This window comes from Syngnathus acus, chromosome 13 (assembly GCF_901709675.1).
Source record: "Syngnathus acus chromosome 13, fSynAcu1.2, whole genome shotgun sequence".
Classification (NCBI taxonomy): domain Eukaryota; kingdom Metazoa; phylum Chordata; class Actinopteri; order Syngnathiformes; family Syngnathidae; genus Syngnathus; species Syngnathus acus.
In genome coordinates this window covers 3385745-3411730 of record NC_051098.1, presented here as the reverse complement: position 1 = coordinate 3411730, position 25986 = coordinate 3385745, and the positions used below count along the sequence as shown (strand labels likewise).

General features: G+C 43.8%; 1 protein-coding gene across 5 annotated transcripts in view; it reads left to right on the top strand.

The window, feature by feature from the left end:
* msi2b (musashi RNA-binding protein 2b) overlaps positions 1-25986 on the top strand; it is a 145482-nt gene that overhangs the window by 46110 nt on the left and 73386 nt on the right. For all 5 annotated transcript variants that reach the window (XM_037267496.1, XM_037267494.1, XM_037267498.1 and 2 more), the window contains exon 7: positions 7589-7637. In XM_037267496.1, coding sequence (XP_037123391.1) covers positions 7589-7637 — 49 coding nt within the window. The remainder of the gene's footprint in view (positions 1-7588; positions 7638-25986) is intronic.

Sequence of the window (25986 nt, the reverse complement as noted above, 5' to 3'; positions counted from 1 at the left end):
ACGATTAAATAAGAGCAATGAATAAATAATAAATAAATAAATAAGAGCAACATGGTTGAAATGGAGCAATTGTGCATACAGCAGACAGTCAGAATATAGCGCAAAAGTACAGGATGAGTAGTGAAAGGCAGCCAACGTGGCCCAAAAGGCCAGGACGTTATGCAGCCGAGGGTGGAGGGGGGAGAGAGTTCAGGATCCTAACAGCCTGGAGTATGAAGCTGTTGGTGAGTCTGGTGGTGCGGGAGCACAGGCTTCTGTACCTCAGCTCAGTGGCCTAGTGGTAGAGTGTCCGCCCTGAGACTGGAAGGTTGTGGGTTCAAACCCCGGCCGGGTCATACCAAAGACTATAAAAATGGGACCCATTGCCTCCCTGCTTGGCACTCAGCATTAAGGGTTGGAATTGGGGGGTTAGATCACCAACTGATTCCCGAGCGCGGCACCGCTGCTGCTCACTGCTCCCCTCTCCCCCAGGGGATGGATTAAAATCACATGGGGATGGGTTAAATGCAGAGGACAAATTTCACCACACCCAGGTGTGTGTGTGACGATCATTGGGACTTTAATCTTTAAACTTTAATCTTTAATCTTAATCTCTTCCCAGAGGGCAGTAGATCAGACAAAGTCTGAGCGGGGTGACTCACATCACTCACAATCGTGGTTGCCTTGCATGTGAGATGGGAGGTGTAAATGTCCTTCAGGGAGGGGAGTGAAGCACCAATAATCCTACCAGCTGTGTTCACTATGCGCTGCAGGGCCTTCATGTTGTATTCAGTGCAGCTTCCACTCCACACAGCGATACAACTGGAGAGGACGCTCTCAATGGTACCACGGTAGAATGTGGTCATGATGGCTGGTGGAGCACTTGCTCGCCTGAGTTTCCGCAGGAAGTACAGGCGGCGCTGAGCTTACTTCGCCAGTGATGCAGTGTTGGTGGTCCAGGTGAGGTCTTCACTGATGTGCACCCCCAGGAATCTGGTGCTGCTCACTCTCTCCGCCCTCTTAATTGGTGTTTGTAGGAAGGCTTGAAGTAAAATTGTCACGTGTGGAGCAGTATATGGCGCAGACATAACACAAAAGTAGAAAAGTAAATGTCGTTATCGAAAAATCAACAGAAAGCAGGGCTGGGCACTCAAAATAACTCGATATTCTATCTGGATGAAAGCTCGACGCACTGACAACTTCTCACAGGGTAACCAGAGATTATATACTGCAAAACATCAGGTCTATATAACAGAATGCATGTTATATGCATACATAACAGGGCAACGGGAAACAGTAACTGCATAGCAACTGATACATTATAGAATCAGGCTTATGACACAGTTAACTTATAACTAGAAAAGACAAAGCATAAAGGATCAGCAACTTTATAATAACTGATACATCAAGAAACGACGAGTCACCGACCGGTCACAACATAAATTAAAACTGGTTTGTTAAAGATCGATTGGTAAGAACTTCAACTTTGTCAGGTTTTCAGCATCAAAGGTAAGTGATTTAACCTTTGAGAAGTAGTCCAACAGCACTACTAACTACTAGCAGCTAACCAGTCAAAGAAACAAGTCTAGTCAACTGCAACAATGACTGCAGCAACACGCAACTTCAAAATAATAGCGGCAATTGATGTACATGTATTACTTGGAAGCCTTTTATTTTGAAGTTGACCTTTGCAGCCCGTTGGTGGCGTCTTTTTGTATGAACAAATCTTGTTGCAGTTGGCTTGACGTGTGTGTCTCATGATGCAAACTAAATGAACAGTTAGCCAAGGCCGGAACATTTCTCGTGCATTTTTTTTAATTAGGTACTTGAATTACCCAAATTACTTGAGGACTCGTTAGTAATCATAAGAAATGACTGAAAATGAACAAATGCGGTCCAACCAAATTATTCCATAAAAAATTCAAGATTCAAGAGATTTTATTCGCCATGTTTGAGCGTGCCAAACAAGGAATTTGACTTCGATACATCACAGCCTCTGTTCAACATTTAGGTGACTAACATTACTCAGGACACATGAAAAATGACAAATATTCTCAAACATCCCCTGATCTTAAACTCCCAGGAGAGCAAGGAAAAACTCAAAACTCCAACTAGGGGAAATGAGAAACCTTGAGAAGAGACCACAGATGGGAGGGTCCCTATCTAATAAATCTAATAAATCTAATTTAATAAAAATGCCCTAAACAAAAAAAATCAGGTTACGGTTAACCGAATATTTTGTTGCACTGTTTTTTGAGGCAACAACTGAAAGGAAATTACAGCTTTAACGGTAAAGGAGATAAAACAACGTAATCTCAAGTAACTTCTTGTCTTCTAGTCAGATCATCACTGAAAAAGCGTGTCGGTGGTAGGGGATACATGGCTTTATGGGCATTGCGTACAAAGATAGACTTTTTACAAGTCTGCTTTAGATGCATGGAGGACTCTGAATTTTACTCAAACTTCTGCAGAGGTTTGCATGTGGTTGTTTGAGGAGCAACTATTCAGTGGTATTTTTCCTGTGGTTTTTCATCTGTAACTATGAGAAGCTAGTAAAGCTGCAACACCCAACGATGACAATTTCAGAGACACTGAAAGGTGTTTGGTCCAACAGTATTCTATGAAGTCTTGCGACAGAGTTGTATCAATCACTGTCAACGAATTTCAAGATTTGGTGATGAACAAACATGTAGTTGACCAACAGAGTGAAGAGGTCGTCTACATCTTTCCTTCTCTCGATTTACGCTCAGTGATGGGGGAGTGGAGATAGCAGCGATATATGTATGCTGCACCACAAAGAGATACAGGGCTCACTTGTGTCTTCGCGCAGAGGAGCATTGTGTTTTCTTTATGCAGGCAGAGACATTGGACTACTTGGTGCTTTTATGTCCTGTATTGGATGGTCTTTTTCAAAAGTTGAAAGTTTCCCATAAAAGAAATAATGACAATTTCGAGTGTAATTAAACTTGATTTGAATATTCACTTTTTTCTTTACTTTATTCACATCAAGCAAAAGAAAACCAACAACAAAGTTTGAAATTAAGATTTGCACCCTTACTCCTGTGTAAAGTCTCATACATGCAATTTTAGTCCCAAAGTGTTGCAGCCTTCACATTGTAAATCTTGGTCAAGACCTTAATGAGATTTTCCAGCAGTGACAGGGCTTTTATTTGGTTTGCAACTGTCAATCTGCCACAATTACTTTTCCCATGCATATGAGCGCATTGACAGGCCGAATGTTTTATCAGTCAAAGTCTGCTTTATTGTCAATTTCTTCACAAGACACACAAAGAGATCGAAATTACGTTCCCCACTATCCCACGGTGACAAGACATAGTACACAATATACATACAAGTAAACAACACAAAAAGTAAAAACAAGAAGGCACAAACAATGAATAAATAAGAGCGATGAATGAATAATAAATAAATAACATAATAAATAAGTGGAGCAAAAATGGAGCAAGTGTGCACACAGCAGACAGTCAGAATATAGCGCAAAAGTACAGGACGTTACGCAGGAGAGGGGAGAGAGTTCAGGATCCTAACAGCCTGGAGTATGAAGCTGTTGGTAAGTCTGGTGGTGCGGGAGCGCAGGCTCCTGTACCTCTTCCCAGAGGGCAGAAGATCAAACAAAGAGTGAGCGGGGTGACTCACATCACACACAATCGTGGTCGCCTTGCGGGTGAGATGGGAGGTGTAAATGTCCTTCAAGGAGGGGAGTGAAGCACCAATAATCTTACCAGCCGTGTTCACTATGCGCTGCAGGGCCTTCATGTATTCAGTGCAGCTACCACCCCACACAGCGATGCAACTGGAGAGGACGCTCTCAATGGTGCCACGGTAGAATGTAGTCATGATGGCGGCGCTGAGCTTTCTTCGCCAGTGATGCAGTGTTGGTGGTCCAGGAGAGGTCCTCACTGATGTGCACCCCCAGGAATCTGGTGCTGCTCACTCTCTCCACCACAGCACCGTCGATGGTCAGTGGCAGGTGTTGGGTGTGACCCTTCCGGAAGTCAACAACAATCTCCTTGGTCTTGTTGACGTTCAGCAGGAGGTTGTTGTCCCTGCACCACGTGGCCAGAAGGTCGACCTCCAACCTGTATTGAGTCTCGTCGCCCTCGGTGATGAGACCCACCAGAGTCGTGTCGTCGGCATATTTCAGCACGCGGTTGCTGCTGTAAGTTGCAGTGCAGTCATGCGTCAGCAGGGTGAAGAGCAGCGGACTGAGCACGCAGCCTTGGGGGGCCCCTGTGCTCAGCTTGATGCTGGCGGAGATATTGTCGCCAACACGTACTACCTGAGGCCTCTGACAGAGGAAGTCCAGTAGCCAGTTGCAGAGGTAGGTTACTGAGGCCCAGCTTGTCGAGTCGCTGTGGTACAATGGTGGTTAATGCAGAACTGAAGTCCACAAACAGCAATCTCACATACGAGGCCCTTCTCTCCAGGTGGGTGAGGGCTGAGTGGAGGGCAGAGCAGATGGCATCCTCAGAGGACCATTTGGCTCGGTACGCAAACTGGAAGGGGTCTATGGTGGGGGGGAGAATGGATCTGATGTGCTCCATGACAAGCCGCTCAAAGCACTTCATGATGATGGGAGTCAGTGCCACGGGGCGGTAGTCATTGAAGCAGGACGGAGCAGGTTTCTTCGGCACAGGTACGATGGTGGCAGCCTTGAAACATGATGGGACGATGGCCTGCTGCAGGGAAATGTTAAAGATGTCCGTGAAGACACCCATCAGCTCCTCAGCGCAGTCCTTCAGCGCTCGACCTGGGATGTTGTCTGGGCCCGCCGCCTTACGGGTGTTGATAGCGGCAAGCGTCCTCCTCACGCTATCGGCAGAGAGGCACAGGGGCTGCTCGTGTGGAGGGGGAGGGGTCTTCAGCGGGCAAGTGCTGTTCTGAGCGTCGAAGCGAGCAAAGAAGCAGTTCAGATCGTTGAGCAGACGGATGTTGCCCTCACAGCTCTGTGGCGCGGGCTTGTAGTCCGTGATGGTCTGAATGCTTTGCTATAGGCTCCGTGCGTCCCTGCTGTCCTTGAAGTGGGCGGTAATCTTGCAAGAGAATGCCTTTTTCGCTTCTTTGATGCTCCGGGACAGGTCGGCCCTCGATGTTCTCAAGCCAGCCTCATCCCCAGCTCTGAAGGCTTTGTCCCTGGCCCTCAGCAGCCTGAGGACAGCCCCTGTCAGCCATGGCTTCCAGTTAGCCCGAGTGACGATGCATTTTGTGTGTACATCATCAATGCACTTCGTGATGTAAGAGGAAACAGAGTCAGTATACTCCTCTATGTCCGTCTGACTGTTGCAAGTGGCTGCCTGCTTAAACATTTCCCAGTCAGTTGTGTCAAAGCAGTCTCGAAGCGCATCAGAGGCACCCTCAGGCCACACTCTTACCCGCTTGCGAACCGGCCTGGATGCTTTCACTCTTTGTCTGTATGCGGGCATAAGCACAACAGTGATATGGTCAGAAAGTCCAACATGGGGGAGGGGGGTGGCTTTGAAAACTCCTTTATGTGTAGTGTAGACCAGGTCCAGGAAGCTGTCACCACGCGTTGGAAAATTGACATGCTGGTGAAGCCTCGGAAAAACAGACTTTATGAGCTGAGAGAATAGTTTTTACGTCTTATAAATCTTTTGATGGGTTACACTTTTCATTATTCATTTAGTCCTACCTGCATAACTGTTAGGTCTAAATACCATCAGACATTAAACCATACGCTGGAAGGAAGAGGAGGAAAGAACCAGAACAGGTTTACTCGCGAGGAGAACGATAGAGAGAGCAAACTCAGTTACAATCTCCATCAATTCTGAGTTCTCACTTCACGTGCTCCTCTATTTAATGTTTTGGTTGCCCTGGTTACAGAGGCGTTGCTACACTAAAGGGAGGGGAGATAGTGTCTGTAGCAACGCTTATCAGCTAAGGAATGTAGTGTGGTGTGAATTAGCACTTCATTGTCGGCCCGTGACCCCCGCAGACTTCGTCCTCATTCCTCAACCAACTGTTCTTCTCATGGTTGGCTGATTTGTCCTCGAGTGGGATCAGATAACTTGAATTGCCGCTTTCCTGTGGAACAATGCAACTAAACCTTGGCTAACTTTATCTACTTGGTAAATTAACACACAATAATAATGAGTGACTTGTCCTGTCCTAAACACTTAAACATTGAGTAAATATGGGATAACTTGTACGCAACTACTTCAAACTGTATATAACACTTAACAAAGAAAAACAGTTCTGACCAACAACAATCTATGAACCAAACCTACAGTAAGATAAAAGGAATGAAGTTCTTTGAACCAAATAAGAACACTTCGCCTATGCAAATAAGCTCTGCTCATTGTTGGTGAAGGCCTCTTACGGGAACAAAAACACACAGATAACATAAGGACAGGAAGGAGACATATGGCTGACAGGGATCAAAAGACATCCCTGTCACTAAAAAGGAAAAATCTAAACAAAAGGAAAGTCATAAAATGTAAAGACAAGGCCTCCAGGTCTGGCAGGCCAAGGCTTCACTTAAATTATCCCAACACACATCCAGCTGTCTTTGGCTGTCTGCTGTGTAATGGATTTGTTTGTAATGAGCACCTGAGCTTGTTCTGTTGCTCTACTTTATTTTCCTCTCATCTGCCAATTGTATATCTGACAAATATAAAATCCACATAATGACACAGTCATACTAGAATGTTAAATAGAATGTATACATTCTAATTGCCAGTGTTTGCAGATAATATTTTGTGGTAAGTAACAAGAATTTGGCATGGTTTTTTTCCACCTCCTTGAGTGACGACACTTCAAATAAATTCAGGTCAAGTCAACAGAAGTTGAGATCTGACTTTCTTAATTGATTTGGTTGATAAGGACAAAAAACAGGGGAAACACTGATACATGGCTGTATTGAGGAGAATGTTTTGATAGTCAGTTACAAGAATGATTTGTTGTGAAAACATTGTCTTGTGCCAGCCTAAAAACTAGGAGCTTCTAGGGTTAAAAATTCTGTTTAATCAGTTAAAATGAGTAAATAAATGACAGACTGACGGACGGACGAACGAACGGACAGACAGAATTTATAGATAGATAGATAGATAGATAGATAGATAGATAGATAGATAGATAGATAGAGAGAGAGAGAGAGAGAGAGAGAGAGAGAGAGAGAGAGAGAGAGAGAGAGAGAGAGAGAGAGAGAGAGAGAGAGAGAAATAGATAGGCAGGCAAGGCAGGCAGACAGACTTAATGTATGTATATCTGTTAGAGGAGAAAGAAAATAACGACACTTTGCCACATGTCCAGGTTTAGCTAACGTTTGCGTTCAGTAGACTGACCTGGAAGAAAAAAGAACTTGGAAAAATTATTCTAAAGGGGGATCTCAGGGACATACATTAGTTCAACAGCAGACCAGCTGTTCAATCAGAATCAATCAGTCCTTTACATTAGACTGACCAGGATGTTATAAAACGTCTTGTCAGTTAGCACTTATTGAAAACCATGAGAAAATTGGTATCAGTGTTTCAAAATAGCACAGAGAAATGTGCTGTATGTATAGTGTGGTGTGCTTAAAATGTTTTTTAATTCATCGAGCAGAATCTTATCTGTTCCCACTTTCCTTTAGGTAGAAGATGCCATGCTAATGTTTGACAAAACAACTAGTCGACATAGAGGTACGTATGTTTAGCAACTACTGCTATGCCAATGTACACCATTCTGTGTTGTACAGATATATATGGCCAAAATATGGGAGCTTTTGTCAGTATATTGTGTCCATTTCAAAACCGTTTACACATGCTGGAGAAAAAGACACACTCACACTATTGACACAGCAGTCACCTCTGCAAGTTCGATAATAAGTACACTCCTTCAAAGATACTTCCAATCCTGAAGGTCAGGTTCATTGTTGTTTATTACACATAGCGTTCACTCTGCCAGACAATCCATGCTAAATCTGACCTCTTATCGTCGAGACTCACACTGCTGGCTGACACACAACAAACAGACATGACTGCACAACAGCTGGAGAATCGATTCCACCAACAAAACACGCCACATACGGCATTAGTACTAATATTTTTATTCTCCCTAAATTTGATGAGTCCCCTTTGGCTATTTTACCCCTACGATACGTCAATAGGGATCTACACCGGCATTTATTGATTGGATGATGAAGGACAGAGCGATGAAGAGTGAGAAGAGGGTCAAATAAGGGAAAGAGAGGGAAAGAAAAAGCAGAAGAGAAAAGATGCCCCGAGTTGAATAGGAGCTAGATTGAAGGAAGGAGGCCTGTGTGGTCTGATAAGGAGCCACTTCGGTGGCAGGATTGTTATCTCCACCACGTCCTCCCTGTCCAAACATCTTATCTTGGCTTTAGCAAACAGCCCTCTGCCCCCAAACAGAGGACTTAACAAAGACACAGAGGGGCTAAGGACAAGATTGTGAGTAGTTTTAAAAAGTGATTGATGCCAAATCACTAATAACACATTCAAATACATTTTAAAAAGTGCCTAATCCTCATTTTTCACATATTGGCAACGTTGTTTATGTAACACTGTAACATTAACAACTAATTAATGAACAAAGACTTTGTTAGCTGAGGAGTATTTCTATTGATAAATGACGACTTGCGGCATTAAAATAACTTCAATAGTGATATTGCTTTGTTTTAATATCGCTGCCATAATTTCATTTTCTTTATTCATTTGGGCATTATGAATCGAGGTGTAAATGTTATGCAAAATGCAAAATCAAACTTTACATATGTCAGTTTTAGCTACACCTTGCTTCCTAATACATGAATTGTTTCTTCTGTAATTTAAGTTCTAAGTCATAAAAACTCTGTCAGGCTGCTCTCAATGTTTGTTTGTTTTATTCAATACCGTGTAAGTATTTTTATTCTTTTTCTCTTGTCTGACTTGTTACTTGGGTGAGAGGCAGCCTCATTGCATGATAGTGCTCTTGGCCTATTATTTTTTGTCTGACCGTGTAGGAGTATTGGAGGGGGCACTTCATGTGGAAATGGTTCTTATAAATAACATTGCTTTGGTAAGAACCAGCTGCTTTTGACCTTGACCACCACCGTGTCAATTGCTATCAATGATTTCAGCACGGCCTCTGATTGCCTCAAATTGAGACATGCATTATTAAGTGTATTAAATGTATTCTTTAAAGCTTGGCACTCCGTGAGGTACCCATTTCAGTCCCACATTTATCATTTAATAATCATAGCTTAATGTATGTTATTAATAATTTAATCGCACATTCTTAATCTTGTAAGGAGCAATTGAGGACCACAATTTTGATCTTTAAATTGGTGATTAAATATAAATCTTCCAAAAAAATAAAATTAAATGTTCCGTCCATCTATTTTATATACCGCTTGTCCTCAGGAGGGCCACGGTTAAGATGAAGCCACTAGCTGACTTAAATTATTTTTATGCATCATGTTTTAGTATATATACGTATATCTCTCTCTCTCTCTCTCTCTCTCTCTCTCTCTCTCTCTCTCTCTCTCTCTCTCTCTCTCTCTCTATATATATATATATATATATACACATATATATATATATGTATGTATGTATGTACATATGTATGTATGTATGTATGTATGTATATACATGTATGAGTAGTACGGATGAGTAGACTAGCAGTTATTTCCTTTTAGTGTGGCTCCTCATGTGGGAGCGTAGCCCTATCCCTGGGACACACAGTCTTCCACAGATACTGCAGGGGATTTTGTCCAGTGTTGACGAGAGGGAACCACGTTTCCTGTGGTCTCTCTTTTCTTGGATGGCATCTGTCCTTGCCTGTTCAAAGCTCTCGAGTCCTTGGGTGACCTGGTGTCTCCACCTTTCCCTATCGGCAGCTGTGTCCTCCCAGTTTGTTGCATTGATGTTGCAGTTCTTGAGGTTGGCCTTCAGGGTGTCCCTAAATCGGAGACGGGGTCTTCCCAGGCCACGCTGTCCCTCCTTCAGCTGACCATACAGCAGCATCTTTGTTATGCGGCTATCGGACATATGGACAACATGACCTACCCACCGGAGCTGAGCCTTGATGCTCAGGCTTTCAACGCTGGGGAGGCTGCACTTCTGCAGGACCTCGAGGTTTGACACTTTGTCCTGCCACTTACATATTGAACGCAGGCACCTCTGGTGGAACCGTTCCAATTGCTGGGTGTGGCGACGGTAGATGGTCCAAGTTTCACAGCCGTAGAGCAGAGCACTCAACACTACTGCTCTGTAGACAGCAATTTTTGTGTGAAGCTTTATACCATGGTTTTGCCACAGCCTCTTTGTCAGGCTTCCAAAAGATGAGCTAGCTTTGGAGATGCGCAGTGAGATCTCACTGTCCAGAGATCTGTTGCTGGGGATTGTGCTGCCTAGGTAGCAGAACTTCTCCACGGTCTTGAGGTCCGTGTTGTCAATGGACACTGATGGTGGGGGGAGCGCAGCTGGGGTCTGAGGTGAGGGGGGCAGTTGGAACATGGCCTCTGTCTTCCCCAGGCTTATAGTCAGCCCAAAGCGCTTACAGGATTCTGCGAAGCGGTTCACAATGTGCTGGATGTCATCTGAAGTTGTAGCTGTCAGAGCACAGTCATCAGCAAAGAGGAATTCCCGCAGTAGAGCCTCAAACACGTTAGTCCTTGCCTGGAGCCTCCGCAAGTTGAAAAGTTTGCCACTGAAGCGGAACTGGATGTAGACACCTCGGTCACAGTCTGTGAACGCGTCCAGCAGCATTGCAGAGAACAGGATGGAGAAGAGGGTTCGCGCCAGGACACATCCTTGCTTCACTCCGTTCCTGACTGGGAATGGCTCAGATGCTTCACTATTTTCTAGGAGCCTGGCTTGCATCCCATCATGAAAGGAAGCGATGAGAGAGGTCAACTTCTCTGGGCAGCCAAACTTGCCAAGGATCTGCCATAGGCCCTCGCGATTGACTGTGTCAAAGGCCATGGTGAGGTCGACAAACACCATATAGAGACCCTTATTCTGCTCTCTGCACATTTCTTGCAGCTGTCGGATGGCAAAGATCATGTCACAGGTACCTCTGCCTTGTCAAACCTGCACTTTTTATTAAAGGGACCGGCTTCCCATTAAAGGGTTCGATAAGCCGGGGTGAAGGGACTCGTCCGTCTCTGACCACCTGAGTTAAATTAATTCTAAAAGAATCAATATAATCTCTTTATGACGCCAATCCCTCTGAAGTCAAACGGCGCTCGTGCTGAGTAACTTAAATTTGAGGCACGTCGTCAGAATAACCGTGCTAGTATAATGATGGCTCCCTTCGGTTGTTTGAGGCTTTTGTTATGTTACGGATATTTTTAGATGTCTTTGTTAAGACCTCAGGGATTCGTTGATTTACTAGAGCGCACTCGCCCTAGCTGAGCTCAAGGTAACTACTTCGAACCAGATCTCACAATTCCTGATATTAAGGATTAAAGCTGTCTTCACTTTATCTTTTTACAGTGAACGGATTTAAAGAATGATTATGATAGGGAAATAAAGACATTTTAAAGTTGTAATTGCTGCATATAAAACCATGCTCAAACATAGTTAATACGAAATAATCGATAACCGAATTAAGGATTAAGAAGAGATTTAATGAATAAGCAAGAAAAAGTATTACAGGTCGAAAAAACAACAACACTCACCCACTCAGAACAAAAGAGGAGACTAAAGGTCTAAAATCCTATTTGGTTGAACAAGTCGAGTGATCGGCTCTCCTTTGTTCCAAAATCCGAATTCTGTTTAAAATAGAGGAAAGGTCTGGCCGTGAGGAGTGTAACCAATAGGGGTGTAACGATTCATCGATATACATCGATTAATCGATATAATGCTCTACGATTTGTTGGCATCGATGCTAAACGTAAACATCGATCTATATCGCCCGTTTTTGACCTCGGACATTAGACGCGACTTTATTTTGAAATCCAGTTCATTGTTGCTTGCTTCCTCTTTCCGGGAGCAGTGCGCGGCGTGTTGTGTTGTGAGCAGAGCAGGCACGTGAAAGGGGAGGCGACAACTACGCGGCTCCTGGGCTGGTGCTATGGCTAGTGTCCAAGAAGACGAGGAAATTCGCTCCCCTTTGGGCATCAAGTCATTCGTTTGGAAGCACTTTTTTTTTGCATTTGGATTAGAACATATGGTCAAGGTGTAATGTTTACTACATTCATTATAAAGAACTTATTTTTGTTTTGTAATTAAATAGTTCAGTAATGCACTTTAAAGTTAATGGTATTACAAAAAAAGAAAGAATATTCATTTTTCTTTACTTACTTATATGAGAAAAAATATAGGAATTTGATAAAGTTCAGTGTTAAAATAAGCACTTTGTATACTACAATACTCTTGTAATTTCCTAAATAAAGAGTTTGCAGTACCTTGTTGATTTTGCGTATGAATTGTTATAAATCAGGATATTGTTCTATATCGATCGTAGAGCACTATATCGTGATGTATCGTGAATGAATCACAGCAGGCTTTAAGATATCGGCAAATATCGTATCGTGGTTCTTTGTATCGATATGATATCGTATCGTGACAAAACCCGCGATTTACACCCCTAGTAACCAAAGCCGTAAAATTGGTGTCTTCCCCTTTCTGCCCGAAGCGGCTGTCACCTCTGCCTTCCTCGAAGCTTAAAATTTGACAAAGTCAAATTCGAAGCTTAAAATTTGACAAAGTCCAATTCGAAGACTCTGGAAATTCATCTTAGTAGATTTTGGTTCAATCTCAAAAAGAATGAAAAATCCATCTTCGTCTAAACGGCGTTCTTTTACTCCGGGCAGCGTCACGGCCATCGCCCTGACTAGGAAGAAGCGCACCGCTCTGTGTCAGGACAACATATTTATAGGCTTCTGGCATTACCTCATCGGAATATGTAGGTGAAAGGTCAGAATCCCTGCACCAGGTCATAAGAATATCTAGATGAAAGGTCAGAATCCCAGCACCAGGTCATAGGAATCCACTGGTTGTCTTGGCAACCTTGATTAAAGCAGCAACCACTGCGCATGACTGCAGCCTGCCACCGGATGCAGCTGTTTCCTGTTTTGCTTGTTCTTTCACTATTAGCCCTTGATGTCTCCTCTCAACTTAATACATTCAGGTATGGATGGAACACCAATGTTAAATACAGGTTGGACAAAACATTGCAACATTAATAACATATATCTTGTCTAATAAAGAACAATCTTAACACATAATCATACTTAACCATAATAATGGGTTCTTCTAACGTAAACATATATATTGATATTGATCAAGCTGTTACATCTTAAAATTATGGCATAGCAAACTCATATTCCAAAATTGTGCGTTGCTACGTGTTTGAACAGGTCGTGTCCTCCCAATTGCTAACAATTTAATTTATTAGATTTGTTAGTTTCCATCAGGTCACCCCTATGTCAAGCTTTAACACCATCTCCTGGTGAAATTTTGGAACTACTACATGTTTTGGGATAGCCAATGTGCCTGGGCCAAATTCGATACCCAATTCTACACCATCTTGTACCACCATGCCACTTGACAGCCTGCACGGAAACCACATTGGGATTCAGGGACAACGTTCTCAGCGACATGGTTTATGAGCCGGTTAAGGATGATTCTCGCCAAGATCTTTCCTGCGATGCTCAGGAGGGCTATACCGCGATGGTTATCGCAAGATGCCCTGTCCCCTTTTCTCTTGTAGACATGCACTATGGATGCATCCTTAAAGTCTTGAGGGACTTCACCCTTCTTCCAGATGACCTGATACAGGGATATTAGCTTCTCTACTGGTGCCATGCCTCCATGTTTGTAGATGTCTGAAGGCAACCCATCACCTCCTGGTGCCTTCCCAGAAGTGGTCTGTTGGAGTGCTTTCACCGTCTCTGCACTGGTGGGGGGGTCAGCCAGTTCAGCTTTCACTGGCAGCTGAGGGATCGTGGCAATTGTCTCTACAGAAATTGAGGACTCTCTATTTAAGAGCTCACTGAAGTGCTCTGCCCAGCGTGCTAGAATGTCGCTCTTGTCGGTGAGCAGGACAGACTTATCAGAGGAACAGACTGGGGTTGAGCCATTGGTTTTGGACCCATACACAGCATGCAGGCCTGCATGGAAAGCCTCAAAGTCCTGCATGTCAGCAGCAAGCTGAAGATCTTCTGCAATCTTATCCCACCAGTTGTTTTCCATCTGCCGAGTCCTACGCTGCAGCTTTTGCTTGGCTTCTTGGTATCGCTGCTTCTTCTGGCTGCAAGCCTTATCATCAAGATGTTGTTTGTGGGCTTCATGGAGCCTGTTGATGAGGGTGTTGATCTCTGGGTCATTCTCGTCAAACCAGTCTCTGTGCTTCCTTTTGACTTAACCGAGAGTATGAGCAGCAGCAGTAGAGACACTCTTCTTAAAGACTTTCCACTGTACTTCCATTTCACCGTTCTCTGGGGCAAAGCTACACAGTGCTTCCATGATGTTCTCTTCTAGCGCCGTGTTGTCACGTACCAAGGCTCCTACATTGAGCTTACGCATGGGCTTGCCATGGGCTGTCTTCCTTTTCTGGGCAAGCTGTATGTTTATCTTGCTCCTGAGTAGACGGTGGTCTGACCAGCAATCCGCACCTCTCATGTAGCGTGTTATGTGCAAATCAGCTCTGTCCCTCTGGCGGGTTACGACATAGTCCAGCATGTGCCACTGTTTGGAGCAAGGGTGCATCCAGGTGTTCTTGTATCTGTGGGCTTGTTGGAAGAGGGTATTTGTGATGGACAAGTCATGCTGCGCAGACAGAGACAGCAGACGTAGGCCATTGGCGTTGCATCTGCCAGTGCCATGGCGACCAAGGATGTTAGGCCAGGTGACATGGTCTGAGCCCACTCTGGCATTGAAGTCCCCGAGTAGGAAGAGCTTGTCCTTACGGCTAACCTTTGTGAGGAGGCCATTGAGATCCTCGTAGAAGGCTTCTTTGGCATCCTCAGGATTGGTCATGGTGGGAGCATGGGTACGGATGATGGTTGCGTATTGGTCTTTGCAAATTCTGATGCGCAGGGTCATGATACGGTCGCTGATGCCCCGGGGCAGTCTGTCAAGTTGTCTTGCAAGGGTTGTTCGAACAGCAAAGCCAACTCCGGATGTTCGCACGTCATCTTCAGGCTTCCCAATGCAGTAGAAGGTGTAGCCTCCTCCAACTTCCTCAAACTGAGTTTCACCCGCGACTCTGGTCTCACTCAGTGCGGGTATGTCAACCTGGTAACGGCCAAGCACCCTTGCAATGAGGGCTGAGCGGCACATTGGTCGATCGCCTCTGTCGAGTAGGCTCCGGACGTTCCATGCTCCAAGATTTAAGGGGCTTCTCTGTTGTCTGTGTTTTCGACCGCTGAGATGGATGGCCAGGTAGGTGCAGTTGCCTACCAAGCTCAATTGGGGCAGGCTCTTTTTTAGGGAACCTTTTCTATCCCCTTCCCCATATGGGGGGAGCAGTGCCATCCCTAAGTAGGGCTGCTCTGTCACTGTAGGAGGACACGGGCACTGTATCTACCCCGATGTACGGTGGACGGCCATCACCCTACAGTCACCTACGTGCTACCTTTCTTGTTTGGAATGTGCATCTCCTAGCCCATTCCTGAAGAGGAATGACCTACCAGGCAGCAGGTGGTTTGTAATCAGAATTTCCCTCTCCTATCCGATGTGTTGGCTAGACTAGGTACCATCGGACTTACCATACAGGCATGCAGGAGGCCCAGGTCTGACAGTAGGGACATTTTCCTTAGCCAAAGGGCCCTTGCTGTGGTAGGTGTCTACCTCTCTACAGCCTGCGGTTGCAGTTTGTCTGGGACAATATATACATATATATATGTATACACTGCTCAAAAAAATTAAAGGAACACTTTGAAAACACATCAGATTTCAATGGTGAAAAAAAAAGTTGGATATCTATACTGATATGGACAGTTTAATGTCTCAGGAACAAAAGGATGCCACATCTTTTGATGGAAATAAAAGTTTTCAGCCTACAGAGGGCTCAGTATATAGACACCCCAAAAATCAAAGTGAAAAAATGATGTGGCAGGCTCGTCCATTTTGCCTAAATTCAATTTCTGCAACTCAAAATTCTTTTCAATATCTTGTGTGGCCCCCACGAGCTTGTATGCATGCTTGACAACGTCACGGCATGCTCCTAATGAGACGACGGATGGTGTCTTGTGGGATGTCGTCCCAGATCTGTCTAAGGGCATCAGCAAGCTCCTGTAAAGTCTGAGGAGCAACCTGGCAGCGTCTGATGGACCGAAACATTATGTCCCAGAGGTGTTCTCTCGGGTTCAGATCAGGTGATCGTGAGGGCCATTCAATTGTGTCAATTCCTTCATCCTCCAGATACTGTCTGCATACTCTTGCCACATGAGGCCGGGCATTGTTGTGGATCAGGAGGAACCCAGGACCTCCTGCAACAGCGTAGGATCTGACCATGGGTGCAAGGATTTCATCCCGATACCTAATGGCAGTCAGACTGCCGTTCTCTAGCCTGTAGAGGTCTGTTCGTCCCTCCATGGAAATGCCTCCCCAGACCATCACTGACCCACCACCGAACTGGTTATGCTGAATGATGTTGCAGGCAGCATAGCGCTCTCCTTGGCTTCTCCAGACCCTTTCACGTCTATCACAGGTGCTCAGGGTAAACCTGCTCTCATCTGTGAAAAGCACAGGGTGCCAGTGGCGGACTTGACAATTCTGCTGTTCTATGGCAAATGTCAATCGAGCTCCACGGTGCTGAGCAATGAGCACAGGGCACACTACAGGACGTCGTGCCCTGAGGCCACCCTCGTGAAGTCTGTTTCTGTTTGGGCAGAGACATTCACACCAGTAGCCTGCTGGAGGTCATTCTGTAGGGCTCGGGTAGTGCTCAACCTGTTCCTCCTTGCACAAAGTAGCAGATATCGGTCCTGCTGATGGAATGAGGGCCGTCTATGGCCCTGTCCAGCTCTCCTAGAGTAACTGCCTGTCTCCTGGAATCTCCTCCATGCTCTGGAGATTGTACTGGGAGACATATCAAATCTTCTTGCAACAGCACGCATGGATGTGCCATCCTGGAGGAGTTGGACAATCTGCGCAACTTCAGGAGGGTTAAGAAATCGCCTCATGCTCCCAGTCGTGATAATGACTCTAGCTAAAGCCAACACTTGTGGAAAACCAGTTAAAAAAGATCAAGAGGGAGGAACTTGAAATGGCCTCCACCTGCAAAACCAGTCCTGTTTTGGGGACCATCTCGTTGTTGCCCCTCTAGTGCACCTGTTGTTAATTCCATCAACACCAATGCAGCTGCAACTGATTAACAACCCCTTCTGCCACGTACCTGACCAAAACCTTATCAGAAAAGTCTAATTGAATTCATGCCATACCCTGATAAAAAACTGTTTAATTTTTTGAGCTGTGTACCGTATTTTCCGCCCTAAAAGGCGCACCTAAAAACCTAAAATTTTCTCAAAAGCCGACAGTGCGCCTTATAGGCCAGTGCGCCTTATATATGGATCAACTGATGAATTTGTTGATCCATACTGGTTGTACACAGTGCTCTGCCAAAATGTTTCAGTACGTTTTAGTACGACTAATAAATTACAAGGTCGCATCGCTTCCCAGCATTACGGCAACTGTAGTCAGGGGGCGTCACCGAATAGCTGTTGTACCCGCGAGGCTATTTCCTGTCAAAATAGGCTGCTCTGTTAATGTTTCGAGTAAATCTACGGATCGATATGGAAGGGAAACATAGGTAAGTAGTACCAATGCGTTAGATCGAACTTTAGTCAGTTCCGATCATTTTATAGGAGATCGTTTGAGAAACGCGATTGTTTACACTTTGCTGAGGCTCATGGGAGATTGCGAGGTGAGGCTCGTGAGACTTTGCGGATGGCTAATGCTATTGCGATAGCTGCTATACGTACCAGGCTATTTCATGTCAAAATAGGCTGCTCTGTTAATGTTTCGAGTAAATCTACGGATCGATATGGAAGGGAAACATAGGTAAGTAGTACAAATGCGTTGGATCGAACTTTAGTCAGTTCCGATCATTTTATAGGAGATCGTTTGAGAAACGCGATTGTTTACACTTTGCTGAGGCTCATGGGAGATTGCGAGGTGAGGCTCGTGAGACTTTGCGGATGGCTAATGCTATTGCGATAGCTGCTATACGTACCAGGCTATTTCATGTCAAAATAGGCTGCTCTGTTAATGTTTCGAGTAAATCTACGGATCGATATGGAAGGGAAACATAGGTAAGTAGTACAAATGCGTTGGATCGAACTTTAGTCAGTTCCGATCATTTTATAGGAGATCGTTTGAGAAACGCGATTGTTTACACTTTGCTGAGGCTCATGGGAGATTGCGAGGTGAGGCTCGTGAGACTTTGCGGATGGCTAATGCTATTGCGATAGCTGCTATACGTACCAGGCTATTTCATGTCAAAATAGGCTGCTCTGTTAATGTTTCGAGTAAATCTACGGATCGATATGGAAGGGAAACATAGGTAAGTAGTACCAATGCGTTAGATCGAACTTTAGTCAGTTCCGATCATTTTATAGGAGATCGTTTGAGAAACGCGATTGTTTACACTTTGCTGAGGCTCATGGGAGATTGCGAGGTGAGGCTCGTGAGACTTTGCGGATGGCTAATGCTATTGCGATAGCTGCTATACGTACCAGGCTATTTCATGTCAAAATAGGCTGCTCTGTTAATGTTTCGAGTAAATCTACGGATCGATATGGAAGGGAAACATAGGTAAGTAGTACCAATGCGTTGGATCGAACTTTAGTCAGTTCCGATCATTTTATAGGAGATCGTTTGAGAAACGCGATTGTTTACACTTTGCTGAGGCTCATGGGAGATTGCGAGGTGAGGCTCGTGAGACTTTGCGGATGGCTAATGCTATTGCGATAGCTGCTATACGTACCAGGCTATTTCATGTCAAAATAGGCTGCTCTGTTAATGTTTCGAGTAAATCTACGGATCGATATGGAAGGGAAACATAGGTAAGTAGTACCAATGCGTTGGATCGAACTTTAGTCAGTTCCGATCATTTTATAGGAGATCGTTTGAGAAACGCGATTGTTTACACTTCGCTGAGGCTCGTGAGACTTTGCGGATGGCTAATGCTATTGCGATAGCTGCTATACGTACCAGGCTATTTCATGTCAAAATAGGCTGCTCTGTTAATGTTTCGAGTAAATCTACGGATCGATATGGAAGGGAAACATAGGTAAGTAGTACCAATGCGTTAGATCGAACTTTAGTCAGTTCTGATCATTTTATAGGAGATCGTTTGAGAAACGCGATTGTTTATAGAGGGCTCGTTGGTTATTGGCTAGTGGATGCATACCGCAACCCTAGTCAACCTCAGTTTGATGCAGTATAGCTTCTATTTTATGCGCCTTATAAGCCGGTGCGCCTTATATATGGACAAAGTTTTAAAATGGGCCGTTCATTGAAGGTGCGCCTTATAACCCGGTGCGCCTTTTAGGGCGGAAAATACGGTATATATATATATATATGTATATATATACATACATACATACATACATACATATGTATATTTGTATATTATTATATTATTATTCCGCTGGCAGCAGAAAACGCCATAAACCAGTGCGGAAGTATGACTTTAACTGCATCAAATTTGATTTTATTCGAGGCAGGAAAGAGGGACAACATGTGGCAAAGATTTTGAATGTATGAAACCACATTCATCTCAAACAAAAGACACTTTACCCCCTTTAAGCTAAAGCTACATTTGTCGTATCTTAAAGAACATTTTTTCTTACTATCTTATGTGCAATATCCTGTATTTTAATTGAATCATTATTATTCAACTGTGCAGTTTTTACTATATTTCTTATTTATATTATATCTGTATAGTGCTCAAACTGTGCATGACATTATAGTGTCTGTCTTAAGAATATTGGTAAAAAGCACAAAGCCAAATGGCTATTCTCAGAGAGTCCAGTAATGTTTTATACTCTTTTTTTCAAGTAGAGTACATGAGTGAAGAACAGTTCATTGATATTTAACTTTGGGTACATTTTGTTTGCATTTATTAATTCAAGTGTTTGCTGTTAAACCATAGATTTTTATTTTACCTTTATGTGAAAAAAAATCGAATCGAATCATTATTGAAGTACAGTTTTTTTTTTGTATTGTATTGAAGCACATTCCCACTGTTGAAACTGCATAATGTTACGGTGGCTTACAATAATGGTAAATATTCTATATTTTTAAGGAATAAAAGCATAGTCATAGTCTAGCATAGTCTCTGCACTACTCTATGTCAAATGAAATTCAACAGACACTTTTACACATAATTTCTGACTTTGCAGCTTTGATCTTCACACAGTGGATTACAAAAAATGAAGATGGGATTTTTTTTTTTTTATAAATCCCCTGGTTCAGTCTGACATTTTTCTATGCATTGGTGGGCACATTTTTATTTCACCTGAACTCTCGCTGCCCCAGTCAAAAAAAAAAAAAATCTATCCAGACCCATAGACACATCCAGATGGAGAAATTATGCCGTTTTTAGAGATATAACTGCTTTTTCTGGCTTCAGCTAATACATTTATCAGCATATCTTTTGTCATATCAATACTCTTGCCCTAATTTATGTTATACAGGAGCTTAATGATGTGAGTCACCCCGCTCACTCTTTGTTTGAACTTCTGCCCTCTGGGAGGCGGTACAGGAGCCTGCGCTCCCGCACCACCAGACTTTCCAACAGCTTCGTACTCCAGGCTGTTAGGATCCTGAACTCGCTCCCCCTTTCAGCGTAGCGTCCTGTTCTTGCTGTATGCTCACTGGCTCGGTTTTGCCCCTCATATTCAATGGGTTATTGGTCTGTTTTTATTCATCGCTCATTTTATTTTATTTATTATTTATTATTTATGGTTTGTGCCTTCTTGTTTTTGTTTTGTGTCGCCTACTTGTATGTCTCGTCACCGTGGGATGGAGGAAACGGAATTTCGGTTTCTTTGTGTGTCTTGACATATGAAGGGATTGACAATAAAGCTGACTTTGACTTGACTTTGACTAATGTATCATCTGTACGAATCCAGCAGCTTCATTTACTTGACTACAAGTGTGCAAGTGCAAAATATTTCTATACCTGTAACATCATGAGCGCTAATTTAAACTGAACTATAGTAGCTGTTTTTTTAATCTGCATTGTATGATTGCTTCAACGCAATACTATAGTGTGAGGTAGGATGAGCTAGCGACAAACTGACATAAAGCACAATCACACGAATCAACAAATGCTCGTTGACCTGTGCTGTTAAGTAGGTTTGTCTTTTAAATGGCAATTTACAACTTGCTGCAAACTTGTATGGTTTTGAATTTAAAAGGTCTGTATCATGCTATTTTACGCTTTCCACAATCAACAATGACAATGAATACATATTACCTTTGGCACAATAGCTATGTAATTTGTTGTGAAATATGAGTTATTTTGGTGGCTATATTAAGAACTAAGACTAAGACGCACGCTTCACTACAAGCCGCATGTCCTTGTGTGGCTGCCGCACTTCGTTCATTACCTCGTTCAAAAGCTGGCAATAGTAATAGACAACGCTTCACCTATTGCAGATTCGCTACGTCACGGGTTTATAAGTGACGGGAGGATGGCGTTTAAATACACGCTGATAGCGCGGGGCGTGCCTCTGAGCAATGTGCATCACTGTGGACAAGCACAGCAGCCAGCCTGTCACGAACGAGACAGGACAACCATGTGCAACACAGACTCTTTATTTAGGGAATGGGAAAAGAGGAAAAGCTGGAACGCCAGGCGACTGTCGAGCACGAAGGAAAAATGCACCGTCGTGAAGGAGTCGGGACAAAGGCAATGAGCGGTGATAGCGCGAGGCATGCGTCACTGCGGACATGTCTGAGTTCATGCGCAGTAGGCGGCAGCCGGCCACGCGCGAGGAAACTGCACCAACTGGTGTAGGAGTTTGGGCACGTGACAGGATTCATGTTCATTCTTTTATTTTCTGTAAAGCTACAATTCATGCACAGAACAGTGTGGGAATGATTATTAAGGGAATGGGAAAGGTTTGTGTAGCGTAAAGGTATTGGGGAGGGTTTAAAAAGTTTTAATATTGTGTTCTGGACCACAATGCAACAAGAGATTCATACGCAACCGTGACTCTCTTTGGTTTCGCTATGCATGATTTCCCCCGAGTTAGTAGAGTGAGTCCACCTGAAGGTGGACACTCTTCAACCACTCTTTAAAATAACTTGTAATACACCCATGCCCTCTGGCGGCCAAGAATAAACATTACGTGTTGGAAATTTCATCTCATATTTGTTTAAATTCCCAATTAATACACATACCGTGGATTTTGCCTGTCACGGTTCCTTTTCGAAACGTAACCCCCGTGAAATCGAGGGTTCACTGTATTGTAGAGCCTTATGTCCTCGATCCAGATTACTATTCATCAATGCACATGTTAATGTGTTTTACAAATCAGTTTTTTATACAACAAAATACGTCGGTCGTATTGTGCTTGACAACGCATCTAACATTTGTTTCTCTCATGTACTTTTGCGCTATATTCTGACTGTCTGCTGTATGCACACTTGCTCCATTTTTGCTCCTCTTATTTGTTATGTTATTTGTTTATTTATTATTTATTCATCACTCTTATTTATTCATTTTTTGTGCCTTCTTGTTTTTACTTTTTGTGTTGTTTACTTGTATGTATATTGTGTACTATGTCTTGTCACCGTGGGATAGTGGGAACGTAATTTCGATCTCTTTGTGTGTCTTGACGTGAAGAAATTGACAATAAAGCAGACTTTGACTTTATGTCATCACTTAGCTAGTGATTTTATTTACTCACAGCTCTGTCCTGTCCAGCAGGTTTGGTTTTGGTACTTGCACTAATTTTAAGGTTTAATTTCCCACCCAATACACTTTTTTTTTACTGGCTAAGGTTTTATTGGATTGAGAGGATCTCGTGTTTAGAGAGTAGAACAAGCAGAAATGCTCAGAGAAGGGTGAATGGAGACAAACACTACTTTGGCGGGTGTTTTTGGAGAGGAATTATTAGCATTGCTAATAGCATGGCTAAAATCTCAAAATTTGATTTAGCATATTTCTGCAGTGAAATGTGGTATAAATGCGGTACTACATGAACGTGAACTACATGCAGTCTTGAATTCCTTTCAGCAAACAAGGTACCGTAATTTTCGGACTATAAGTCGCGTTTTTTTTCATAGTTTGGGTGGGGGGGCGACTTATAATAAGGAGCGACTTATATGTGTTTTTTTTCAAACATTTTCCCAAAAAAAAAAAGTGAAACCGCGATAAACGAACCGCGATGTAGCAAGGGATTACTGTAATTTGAATTTCAAGTGACGTCAGCAGCGCGACGCGGCGTGGCGCGGCGGTTGTTTACATAAAGGACAAAGATTGATCTCGGGATGACGAAGATGACGAAGGACCCCACGTACTACCGGCATCATTAGCGGCTTTGTTTCTAAGTGACACGGCGGACGAAGAGTTTGAAGGATTTAAGGATTTGGAGTGACACAGAAGGTTTGAAAAACTATTATGGCTTTTGCCCACGCCCGGTCCTACTCTCCGGAGCTCTCTTTCACCTCCGTGGATTGAAGTCGGGGCCGGCGGTCGGCCGGGTGGCTGTCCAGGGACGGTGGATGGGGCTCGGACATGGCTTTTACGCACGCCCGGTCCTACTCTACCGAGCTCTCTTTCACCTCCGTGGATGGAAGTCGAGGGCCGGCGCTCGGCCGGGTGGCTGTCCGGGGACGGTGGATGGGGCTCGGTCATGGCTTTTACGCACGCCCGGTCCTATTCTATGGAGCTCTCTTCCACTTCCGTGGCTGGAAGTCCACGCCGCCACACGCTTGGAAGTTTGTTTCGTTAAATAAAGAGCCGTTTACCAAACCCACGTCTTTCCTTGAACTTTGTTAACGCTACAATATAGTTATATAGTAGATCTGTGGAATAACGACGAGGCTGACGTCAGGGCGCACACGCGGCGTTGTTGACAAAGGACGAGGAATTTGATCGATGGATTTAATGATTTATAGTCAAGTCAAGTCAAGTTTATTTGTATAGCCCTAAATCACAAGCAGTCTCAAAGGGCTTCATATAGACAAAAATTGACAATTATTCTCAAAGCATCCCCTGATCTTAAGCTCCCAAAAGGGCAAGGAAAAACTCAAAAACCCCTGCCAGGGGAAAATGAGAAACCTTGAGAAGGGACCACAGATGGAAGGATCCCCCTTTCAGGATCACCAGGTTGAAATGGATGCAGAGAGGGCACAAATAATACATAATATGAAAATCAATGAAAAAAAAGTGGATGTCCAAGTCAGAGCGAGGGGCTGCCGGAGGAGCCCTCTACTATCCTGGCAGTGTCTTCGAGGAGGTTGAGCTGCAGTTCCCCCAACCTGAATTGGCCCACGAGAATCCAGATAGCCGCTGTCAGCTTGGGTGCCACCTAACCACCTCCCCGGCCGGGAGGGGGGGGGGGGGGGGGGGAGAAAACAAACTCCGGCCGAATCGGCCACTACAGGTTAGTTAAAGGCCATGTCATAGAAATGTGTCTTTAAACGTGTCTTAAATGTTTTTACAGAAGTAGCAGTTCTAATATCTATTGGTAGGGCATTCCAAAGCTCTGGAGCCCGAATAGAAAATGCTCTAGACCCTGCAGACATTTTTTTGGCCCTCGGGGTCACTAAAAGACTAGCGTTTTGCGCGGAGGTTACGAGACGGAACGTAAGGAACAACTAGGTCGATGAAATATGAAGGCGCTAATCCATGCAATGATTTATAGGTTAATAGAAGAACCTTGAAGTCACATCTTAAATGGACCGGGAGCCAATGTAAGTTGGCTAATATTGGGGTAATGTGATCAAATTTTCTTGTCCGTGAGAGCAGCCTTGCAGCAGCATTTTGTACTAACTGTAGACTTTTGATGCGGGACTTAGGAAGACCAGAAAATAGTACATTACAGTAGTCCAGGCGCGACGTGACGAACGCATGTATAATAGTTTCCGCATCACCGGTCGAGAGGATCGGACGAATCTTTGCAATATTACGAGGGTGAAAAAACGCAATTCTGGTTATATTCTTAATGTGCTTTTGAAAGGAGAGAGTTTGGTCAAACATTACCCCGAGATTAGTTACAGTATCGCTCTGAGTGATAGTACGGTTATCTATAGTTATAGCGGTTTCCTTGAACAAGTGTTGAAAACGAGTTGGACCAATTATCAACATCTCAGTTTTATCTGGGTTAAGACGAAGGAAGTTGAGAGACATCCATTGCTTGATCTCCGCAAGGCACGCCTCAAGATTACAACAATCCCGCGGATCTGTCATCGATAACGGCATATATAATTGGGTGTCATCCGCGTAGCATTGAAAACTAATATTATATTTACGTATTATGTCCCCAAGCGGAATCATATAAATATTAAATAGAATTGTTCCGAGAACCGATCCCTGTGGGACACCACACGTAACATTATAGAGCTCAGAGGACGCATTGCCATGGACCACTCGGTGCGTCCTGTTTGATAGATAGGAATGGAACCAGCCTAGTGCTGACCCTGAAATACCAACACAACTTTTAAGACGCCCTCATAAAATATCGAAGTCTACAGTGTCGAAGGCAGCACTAAGATCGAGTAGTAACAGTACAGATGAAGTGTTTGAATCCATAGCTATGAGGAGATCGTTAGTCACTTTAGCAAGTGCTGTCTCAGTGGAATGATTAGCTCTAAAACCAGACTGAAAAGAGTCATATCGATTATTGGCGACCATGTAATCAATAAGCTGCTGTGCTACTACTTTTTCAAGAAGTTTTGCTATGAATGGGAGGTTTGAAACTGGCCTATAATTACTGAGACAGTCCGGGTCAAGATTTGGTCGCTTAAGTAACGGTTTAATGATAGCGGTTTTAAAGGCTGTTGGCACTATCCCAGAGGAGACAGACAGATTGATTATATTTAAGACTGACAGTCCTAAAATTTGAAATAATTCTTTAAG